The sequence below is a fragment of the Pundamilia nyererei genome, unplaced genomic scaffold, assembly GCF_000239375.1.
Source record: "Pundamilia nyererei isolate P.nyererei 1_Seehausen unplaced genomic scaffold, PunNye1.0 scaffold00114, whole genome shotgun sequence".
NCBI classification, from domain to species: Eukaryota; Metazoa; Chordata; class Actinopteri; order Cichliformes; family Cichlidae; genus Pundamilia; species Pundamilia nyererei.
This window is the reverse complement of record NW_005187515.1, coordinates 2,087,746-2,098,858: the sequence shown is the minus strand read 5'-3', so window position 1 is coordinate 2,098,858 and position 11,113 is coordinate 2,087,746. Positions and strand designations below refer to the sequence as shown.

The 11,113-nt window shown below is 39.4% G+C and overlaps 1 protein-coding gene across 3 annotated transcripts in view; it reads right to left on the bottom strand.

Annotated features, from left to right (window-relative positions):
• The window catches only part of sorcs2 (sortilin-related VPS10 domain containing receptor 2), a 368,020-nt gene that overhangs the window by 47,465 nt on the left and 309,442 nt on the right, over positions 1 to 11,113 (bottom strand). For all 3 annotated transcript variants that reach the window (XM_005741860.1, XM_013913087.1, XM_013913088.1), the window contains exon 9: positions 1,016 to 1,195. In XM_005741860.1, the coding sequence (XP_005741917.1) occupies positions 1,016 to 1,195 (180 nt within the window). The remainder of the gene's footprint in view (positions 1 to 1,015; positions 1,196 to 11,113) is intronic.

Below are 11,113 nucleotides of genomic sequence, written 5' to 3'. Positions count from 1 at the left end.
AATAATTCTGCACTCCCTGTATGTCCCCTGATCACTCAATATGGGTTAGAAGAGCTGTCCAGAAAAAATGACCCAGCTTCCTAAGCTTTGTAGCTTTGCCTGCCACCACCATGACCTGGGCTGGAAAACAGTTTGATTAAAAGATCCAAACGGGGTGCATTAATGGGTGGGTTATAAGTACACAGTGTACCCCTTCTGCAATCAACAGGAATTTTCTGTCATAAAAATAGTTTTTACATTTTGTCCTTTTTTCTCCCTATTTCCCTCTTAAACCCACAGGTCTGCTTACAAAACTCTTTATTTTAATACTGTTTTGTGGAACTATAACAACTTTTTAGCCTGACTTCCTCATAAGGGACACATATAAAAACAGAAGACTTTAAAACATGTATTAAGATTCAGAGTCAAGAAACTGGTGTTTAGTTTAGAAAGAAAACAACATAGAGACATTTGAAGTAAGAAACTACTTTGAAAATGGCCTGTATTTATATAGCGCTTTACTAGTCCCTAAGGACCCCAAAGCGCTTTACACATCCAGTCATCCACCCATTCACACACATATTCACACACTGGTGATGGCAAGCTACATTGTAGCCACAGCCACCGGGCCCTCTGACCACGACCAGTAGGCAACGGGTGAAGTGTCTTGCCCAAGGACACAACAACCGAGACTGTCCAAGCCGGGGCTCGAACCAGCAACCTTCTGATAACAAGGCGAACTCCCAACTCTTTAGCCACCATCGCCCCACTCGTTTCTCACAACAAAAAGTTAAAGTGCTTCCTAACATTCACATTACTCTTTTCTACTTTAAACTTTGCGCATGTTCAGGTCAATGAACATGCGCAAGGATATGGTTAACAATATTCTCTGTTTTTCTTGTACTGATTGTGTATTATAATACAGTTGCCCAGGCTTTGGATGTTATTTCATTAGAGAAATAATAGCAATTTGACAAGTAAATCACTTTTAAAGTGTTTTGAGTCTTTGTGCTTTAAAATGACAACCCCATCTTACCTCCAGAATGTCAATGAGAACATTCTCCTCTGGCTGCTTGGTGCTGCGAACATTTTCCAGGACGATGGAGTAGTAGATGCCTTTGGGATCTGACTGGTACAGGTTGTATGTGTCTGACTGGTACCACTCCTGGAGGGCGAGGAAGACCTGGTTCTCATCTGTGCTCACTATCTGAACATCCTAGAGAATGAAACAGAAAAATTAGTGCTCTTGGGAGTGAAACAAGAGAAAAGAAGCGTAAAAGAAGGAAACTGAATAAAGAGAATAAAGGGGATGGAATAACAAAGTAAGTTCAGAGAAAGAAAAGAGAAAATAAGGTAATAATGACAGATAATGAATACAAGAGAAATGACTGACAAAGAAAATGAAAGCAAGTAATGACAGATGGAGAGAAGACAGAAAAAAGAAACTGAATAAAGAAAAGAAAGGAGAGTGAGAATAGATAAATCAGTAACAGAAGCAAGTGTAATTCATAGAACTTTGACAGTGATTTGCAGCAAGCCAGGGAACATAATCGGATAAATACAAATGTAGAGAGTGAGGAAAAAACTCAACAGAAAACGGGGGAGATGACGAATAAGGGTTCTACCCACTGAACACTGTTTCCTGGAGTGTAGAATACCGTTAGGTGTATCTGACAAAGCTCTTGAGACTCTGATGAAAATGGTTTCATCACTCATGAAAGACTGTAATGAAGGATCAAAGAGCAATTCAGCACTTTCTCTCTATTAGTGATTACATTAACATAACATTTGGAGACGAAGCCAAGAAGGTGTGTCTATAATCACTGACACGCTTCCATCTTGTTTATGAAAAACACTCAAGCTCAATTACCCTTAGATTTATGGTGGTGGTTCCAAGTAATAGCAATATTGAAAGCCATATGCTGATCTTCATATTCATGAAGGTACTCTTTCTGAGTCACTCAGCAGCTTTCTGCAAATTGCCACAGTGCTGATTATGGACGGATGCTGTCTCAGGACCCATGGTGACACATTTGAAAGGACTGGGTACCTTTTAGCTTAATTTTTTTACTGTGCAGAATTAACATTGTGACCTGAAAACCACTAATGCTTCCCTGAAAGTAAAAAAAAGTTCGATTTTTGAATCCAACAGAACTGTGAGCAATAAAAAAACTTAACAACTTAAACACTTGTAAACACAAAGCTTTTAAACAGGACACATGGTATGGTCTTATAAGAGACTCTTGAGTCTTTTGCTATTTATGGCAATGCCAGCACACCTATTGTACCACAGTGTGAGATTGGTGCAAAAAGTGTTAAGCAGCTTATTAAATACAGCCGTATTTGTTACTCTGGGAATGGGAAGAGACAATGTTTGTATATAAAGAATTCTTCTTCTTTTATTTATTAAGGGACAAAGGTTAGCCAAGCCTGCCTGGCCAAGTGTGGAAAATGTAATTGTATTGCATTTGTATCCTTGAGCAACATACTGAATCCGTGTGTAAGTTCAAACAATAATGTAGACAGAACAATAGCAAACAAGGCAAGCAGTGCTTGTCTTGTGAAATCTAAAAATTGACATTAGTTCAAATGCAGCTGTTACGGTTGTTGATATGGCTAGGAGACGCTCCCTGTGGGAGAATGCTGTTGTTTCCCTTTCCCCCTTCCTGTCACGTCTTTTGGGTTCTGGGTGACGCAGCTGAGTAGCGTTACGGCTCGTTAGCCATGGGATCAAAACGGCCGTGTCTCACACGCTAGCCCCCCTTCCCTGCGACGTGCTACGGCAGCTCGGAAAGGTTGAGCGGACTTCTGGAGGCTCTGAGCGGTGTGTGTGATAAGTGTTTCTGTGCCCCTCTGCTGTTTGGGATATTGAGATCACAGGGGACTGCCGTGGAAGCAGGTAGGGGGTTCTCCGCCATTTTTGTTTGACCAGTTTTCTCCCGTTTCATGTAAAGCCAGGGAGGTTGGGGTATTACTTCCCTGATCAAGAAAAAGAAAATACGACACCTGACCTCCCTGGTGTTTTGTTACTAGAATGGGGGAGGGTTTTTGTTTGTTTTTTTGTTTTTTTTTTGTTTTTTTTTGTTTGTTTGTTATTTTGGCCTCGGAGACTCCGAAGCTTTTAGCTTCCTGGCTCAGCTGTGTGCTGCAAGTATTTTGCTTGGCTTGGTGAAATAAACCCCGTGAGCCTTCCAGTGACTGGTTTATGCGCGGTTACACTCTTTTCCCGTGTTCTTGCACTATTCTGAGAAAAGGTTGCACCTCTGGCCAGTGGCTATCCCGGGCTAAAGGGGACGGGGCGTAACAGTAACACAGTCTCTCTCCTTTCATCTCAAACAGCATTCTGTCCCACAGCCCCTCACCTTTTTGCATCTATCCTTCAAATCATTGCCAACTTGGGTTGATCTGATATCCTCGTGTTGGTGTTGTTCCCAGATCATCATACTAAATGTTGTTCCAGGATCAACATTGCAAGTGACCAATCAGAATGTTGTGACGTCATACTTTTGCGACTTCGGGAAAAACCGGCGTAAAACAAAAAACTGCACTTAAGCTGCGTGAAACCACCTCTGTCTGCCGATCAACAGACCCTGACCCTAACCCTAACTGTAACCCTTTAATAAACAGTAAGCAGAATTGATATTGTCCTTGCAACATTGGAATTTCATAAATGCACGAATGGCTTGGAATAACGTCACAACAATGTGATTGGTCACTTGCAATGTTGAACCTGGAGCAACATTTTCATGATGGTCTGGGAACAACACCAACACGAGGATATCAGATCATCCGCCAACTTGTGGCTGCAGTTGACTATTGACAGTGCAAGCAGTCTCGACTCTGCTTTTGGCCAGATTCAGGTGCGTGTCCATATCCCGTTAAGAATGGCTTTAACTTTTCAAGTTCAAATGCAAACAGCGTTTTGTGGCTGTTTGTGCATGGTGGACAAATCTCTGATCAGTTCCCCTCTTTGATGGGGAATTAATGGGAAACGGAGATGATGCCTCTGCTTTCACTGTTCTGAGATCAGTTGCCAGAACAGGACTAGCAATTAAACAAGCACACACCGATACCTCAGCTTTCTTTGTACTAACCATCTTGGTCAACATGTGTGATGCAGATGAGTTGGGAGTAGTGTGAAAGGCACATCAGCAAGAAAAGCCTTGATGGTGCAGGGAAACCATCAGCTCCTGCTAAATCCTTCTTTATAAAACAGTCAATTTAAACAAATAAGGTGGTTTCCAAATACATCTTGTATTTGTTTATAATTCCATATTCACACTTATCAATGTCACACAATGCTTAAACCTATTAATTCAGATGTGATTTTAAAAATGTTATAAATACATTTATGCTTTTTAAAATTAAGATTTAGGTCTTTTTCTGAGCTACCGGTAAATAGTGCTACTCTACTGAAGCTTAAAGAGAATATAAAGTATTTAAAATGGGCTCAGTTTCAAACTTCTGCAAATAGACTAATGTGACTAATGGGGAATATTTTTCTGCAGGAGTACTTTTACTTTTTGAACCCGACAACACAAACTTTTGTGTCTTGAGGGGTTGTCATAATGTTTTCCTACTTTTGCTTGATAAATGGCTCTGAAAGAAATTCCCCCAGCAATTTTCATTGTCACCAAATGGAAAATATTTGGGTGACAAATACAAAAGTAATATTTTACAATTCTTCAGCCGGGAAGGAGTGCAAAGAGGTGAAGATGTACAGAAAGAGTCTATCAGCATTTATTAAAGAATATCAAACAGGCAGCACGAGACAGATTAATCTGGTCTAACGTCCCTTATTAAACAGGCAACTCATTCCAACTCTAAATTAATGAGGCATACAGCAAAGTACAAGCTCTTTTTTGAGACGCATAAGATTGGTGTCTGTGTGAAATTGGCTGTATGTTAGTTGGACAGGGACTATCTACGAAGTGCAACATCAAACGGCACAATACCTAAATATTCAACTGTAACTTCACTTTTTCTGTATACAGCCCATCTCTGCTGGTTCCACCTGTCCCCAGTTACTTCCCCGTGTCCTTTTTAGTCCTGGCTTTGCCTCACAGTCCTCGTCTGGATTTCTGTTTCATTTGTCTATTGGACTTTGAGTTCTTCTGGACTGTCTTATATGCTTTTTCAGCTCAGTTAAGTTTGTTTTTGCGGTCATTCTTATTCCTGCCAGTGTCTGTTAACTCAAAACAAATTAGTCTTTATTAACATCTACAGACTTCTGGCACTGCTCATGCATTAACATGCAAGACTGCTGCTCAAATTACACAAGACTGTGACAATGGCAATCAGTAAGTTAAACATTTAACCATAAAACAATGTCAAAATGCCTAATCAGCAAATCAAGTTGCCAACACTCAACCACAAACCATCAAAGAATATAACTATTATATGATGAAAGTAGAACATCGTTTGTTATGCTGCACGTTCCAGGCAGATATATTGTCATTCCTGTATAACACATTACCATGCAACACTGCCTCTAAATGAAAAAATAAATGAGCAGTCTTCATAATGACACCATCATGTTTCAGTTCAAACACAAATATTCCACCTCATTTACTTCTCCTTGCATCTTCAACTCCATATACCTTTTCTCTCTTTCTTCTTTATTCCAGTCCTCCATTAAAGCCCTGCGCTGCAGCCTGTTTTTGGCTGACAGTTCATCTGAGGCAGCAGTATGGAGCTTGGGAGGAGTTGGAACTGAAAAATGCCTAAACTTTAGCTTCAGATGCCTTTTTAACATTCAGAGATAGTCCTCCACCTACCAGAGGGACTAAAAAACAACACAAAAAGAAGAAAAAAAACAATCATACACCAACACCAAGGACTGTTGGGGTGACAATGTAAATATATGCAGACAGTATTCATGGAAATGCTTGGGTGGAAGACCTCAATTTAGTGGCCAAACAGAGTAGGAAGGAAAAGAATATCCTGTGACTCAACTCAGGAATCGGATGTGATAAAGATGGAAAAAAGCACTGTTGTCTCAATATAGGTAAGGGTTATTAAAAAGGGAAACACATGAGCATATTTAATGGCCTGAGATACTATGTCCCACATTTTTTTTTCATCAATAAATCCTTATTGTAACAAGGATACATGCAATCTTAATTGTCTTTTAATTTTTAACACAAAAACAAAAAGCAGAATTGGTGAACAAAAAAAAGCCCAAAAGCGTTTTTGGTCGTTTCAATGTGGACACACAACTCTGTGAAAATGATTGAAAACACTAGTGTGAACGTGTACCGTTTTCAGACGAAAACGCTGTTTTCAAATCTATCTGGGCTAGTGTGGACATAGCCTTAGTGGGTTACCATGTGGCTGTGAGTGTCCTTTCCACACTCACATGCTTGATTTGCCTGCCTGATTGCGTGAGGCTGATCTGCCAGTCAACGATCAAGAATTCTGGAAATTGGCAGATTCTGGTCCCTTGTGGTGGGTGAAACTCTTGAAGTGGCAACCACTAGAGCTGAAAAATGAAGCAATTACAGAACTGATAGTTTCTCAGGTTCCCACTTGAGGCTTGTACTCATAGACTCCCATGTGTAAAAAAACAAACAAACAAACAAAAAAAAACAGCCCCTCCATTAAAAAAAACATTTGCTTAATATATACAGTAAAACCTCTTTACTCTAAGCTAGTAAAATACCTGAAGATTTTCATGAAATTAAATCTGCCATATGCTATAATATTAAAGTTCATTTGATGATCTGAACATTTTAGAGTAATAAATATGAAAGGAAGGAAGAGGGAAAATATTCTTTCACAGCGGTGTATTTCACTGTGTACTTGATCCAAACTCAGCACAGTGCTAATAACACTAGAAAGGCAAAGGCAGAACACTATAATGAGAAGGTGCAGAATGTAAAGCTCAATTTACATTTACACATGAAAGGAAACTGTCTGGGTGCACATCCTGAAAAATCTACCAACCCTGTGTGGAGCAAAAACAAACCACAAGAATGAGTGAAAATAAGGATCCCCTGACTTTAAATTGTACACACTAGCAGAAGGAGGCATAAAATAAAATGAGGAAATTGTGAAAGTGAAAGATGTTTTTGTACATCTTGTTTTACATTTAGGTGAAAGAGACAGCAGGTTTTAATAATGTTATCAGACAACATTCACTATTAAAGGCATACGTACAAGACTGACCATCAATCATCTCACCCTTGCATATCCTAACAATCCTTTGTTTTGGATTTTCACAGTGACTTATACATTGTGTGCTCTGACTGCCTTGCTTCAGCCGTGCCTCCTAAAAGTTTTGTTTCCATACGTTGATGTTTACAGTCTATAGTAAAGTATAGTAAGAGAAAAAGGTTTAACAGTAATCACTTATAATCATGTAGCCAGGATTGGTGTACAAGCCTGTGACCACAGTGTCTACATGGATCACTGAGAACAATAGCTGAGAAGTCTTACAAAGGCAGGACAACCATGTTGGTCATGTTACCAAATACTTCATTCCGTGATTTATTTATTTTTTCCCTGTCTTACCTTTTCAGGCAGCCATTCAGAAACATACAACAGGAGCTCTAAATGGTTACCATTGTGATGAAGTACACTAAAGGATTCACTCAAATATCCAAATAATTGAATTCAGGTGTTTCAATTACTGCCATGGCCACAGTTGAATAAAACCAAGCAGCTATGGACTGATTCTTATATAGCGCTTTGCTATTCTCCCAGAGTAATCAAAGCGCTCTATAGAACGTCCCACATTCACTTTCTTCTAAGCTTTTAGTGCCTCCTAGCTAACATTCATACTCCAATGGATGGATCGGAGAGCAACTTGGGGTTAGTATCTTGCACAAGAATACTTGGCATGGCCTGCTGTACTTCCTGAGCTACAGCCACCTAGCTACAGCTAGGCATACGCTCAGAAGCGTAGTGGTCACATACAATCACAGAGTGGGGTCAGCGGATGCTGAGACACAATCCCTCCTCTCACCTCATCTAACACCTCAGCTTGTTCCTTTCTCTTTGACCAACAGTACCACAGTTTCCACTGGCACCCTGCTGGCCATCAGGGTGGAAATTGAATTGAAAACACGAGTGTCTTAAATTGAATTTCAGGCCACGTGCTAAAAGCAAATGCTTGGTTGACATGTGAAGGAGATTTATAAACTTCTATTACTTATGCCCGTTCTCAATACTCCTGCCGGTGGCTCATGTACAATTATTTCAGACATCTTTCTGACAGATTATACTCCATCACTGTCCCATTTCCTACAGTAACATCACTGAGCCTTGGTCAGAATGGTGCAAGGAACGTCTTGCTCATTTAATTAATGGGAAAAAAAAAAAAAAAGGACAACATCTGATGCCAGATTTCCCCCGGCAGTCAGCTGGGACATAATAGCCTCTTCAGTGGGCTCACCCTCTCTCAGCAGCTTTGAGCTCATTTCCTTTCACACTCTAACAGATCCCATTAATCACATTAAAATCCCCATCATGCCCCGTGGACATTACTGAATTCAGTAAAGAGGTCTTTGATACAGTCGGCCCACACATTTCAGCTTTCTAAAAGATTTAACTGCTTTAAGATCTCATCCAGCTGTCTTACACATACCTCTTAAAGATAAAATCAATTCTCTTAGTAATTATAAGCACTCACTCAAAATGCTTACAGGTCAAGCTTTTATTTCTAAATACTGAAAAATTAGCTGTCATGGGTCACAGAGTTTTGACTGTTGTCCTGATGTGAAAAAGTCAGATTATTTTTTAAGATATTATTTTTATTTCACATTTATTATGTACTGCTTCTTCACTGCAGCATTCTGCCTCTGCGGCAGAACACACCCTTGCAATCCTGAAATGTGGTATTGACAGCCACAAGTGTTTCTTTGGACTTCTGGCTTCACAATGCCATTGACAGCTCCTGAGATTGACAGCTCCTGAGATTGTTTGATTTTCATTTTATTCAACTCAGCTTGTACCTGGTAATACAGATGCACATAGGATTCTTATACATCCTATTCTGTCCCCTGCGTGCGTGGTTCTGTTGCACGAAGTGACAGATAGCTAAACATATGCAGCAGGCACTGAAAGCGTTAAATGATGAGTCAGATGTGGAAGTAAAGTTGAGGGCTGTTTACTTGTTTGTCTTCACCAATGTACATCTTACAGTGCTTTCCCAGAGCTTGTGAAACTACAAAAATACAAAACAGAAATATGCTCAATGAAAATAAAGAATTATGCACAAGCCAAGCCACAGAAAAATTCACTTGACGGTAGTCTCCAAGCTAACCACTAGGAGATGCTAAAATGCTTAATGTGCACATAACATTATACATCCCATTTAACAGACTTTAAGTCTCTCATATCTAAAGACATTAGAGTCATAATAAACTATTCATGTATCTTATAATGAGATTCCTTTTAGGATTACTTTCCAGTCGTGTTGTTAGAAATTTACAAGAAGAAAAACTGGAATAATGGAGCAGCAGCACGAGGACGTTTAGCCCACAGCTGACCTTGTGTTTGGAATGGGTGGTTCTGGAAAAACACTCCTTGCACACAAATAATCTCTGACTCAACATGTCACCAATTAAGGCAAATGGAGAGTGTTGTTTGTTGACAAATTCTTCAATTTCAATTTTATTTCTACAGCACCAAATCACAACAACAGTTGTCTCAAGGCGCTTTATGTTGTAAGGTAGACCCTACAAAAATACATACAGAGAAAAACCCAGCAATCACATGACCCCCTATGAGCAAGCACTTTGGCGACAGTGGGAAAGAAAAACTCCCTTTTTACAGGAATAAATCTCCAGCAGAACCAGGCTCAGGGAGGGGCGGCCATCTGCTGTGACCAGTAGGGGGAGAGAATTCTCTTGCATATGTATAACTATTACACATGCAAGTCCAGAAAGTTTAAATAAAGTTGTTGTTTTTTTTGTGTTTTTTTTTGTTTTTTTAACATTTATGCATCCATTCCCTTCCACCTATCCAGTTCAGGGTCATGAGGGCTGCAGACTTTCCCAGCTATCATAGGGCAAGAGGCAGAGTACACCCTGGACAGGTCGCCAATCTGTCGCAGGGCTAACACAGAGAGACAGACATTCAGTCATTTTAAGTAACCTTAATACATCTACTTATATCAAAAGCCTGACATGTTCAACAGAAAACATCAGTTTTCTGGTAAAATGAGGCATTTAATAAAACCAAATATTCAGTTCCGTCATCTACAGTATGCCCTACAGCTATTACCTCATTTAGTTGTTTTTATTTTTATTTTGAGATTAAAGTAAAAAAATCTTTGATTTTGCCACTTACATACACCCTACAGCCTGTCTTTCTCCTATGAAATTGGCTGCACATAAAAATAAAGCCTCATTTTACAGCTTTATCACTCTTCAGAAATTCTGCTTTAGAGAAACTTATTGTGCTGTAGCTGCATGCCTCTATTCATTCAGATGGGTATCTGTTGTCTCGTAAGTCTTTACTGGCTTGTGGATTCAAATAACACAGGGTTTTTTGTGTTTTTGGTTTTGTTTTTGGTTTTTTTAAAATAGAAAGTGTGTCATTGCAACTAATGTATATATACATACAGTTAGGCCCATAAATATTTGGACAGAGCCAACATTTTTCTAATTTTGGTTCTGTATATTAGCACAATGAATTTTAACCAAACAACTCAAATACAGCTGAACAAAAATATTAAAAATGTGATGAACTAAAGCATTTTTAACAATATCCCTTCATTTCAGGGGCTCAAAAGTAACTGGAAAAATAAATGATTGATAATAAAATGTTATAAATGAACATTTTATTAACAGTTATTTATTTGTCTAGAAAACCCTATGCTGGCAACAACAGCGTGAACTCTTAAACTCATGGACATCACCAGATGTGGGGTTTCCTCCTTTTTTATGTTCTGCCAGGCCTTTACTGCAGCTAGTTTCAGTTGCTCTTTGTTTGTTGGCCTTTCTGTCAGAATGTCTGTGAAGGTTCTCAGTCATCCAGGTCATCGTAGTCAAAGGAGCTTGCAAAGAAAAGTGTCTGGACTTCTTTAAGTTACTTGAAGACGTTTCACCTCTCATCCGAGAAGCTTCTTCAGTTCTGAGGTCAAATGGTGGAGAGTCCCAGATATAAACCTAGTGGGAGTATCCCCCCC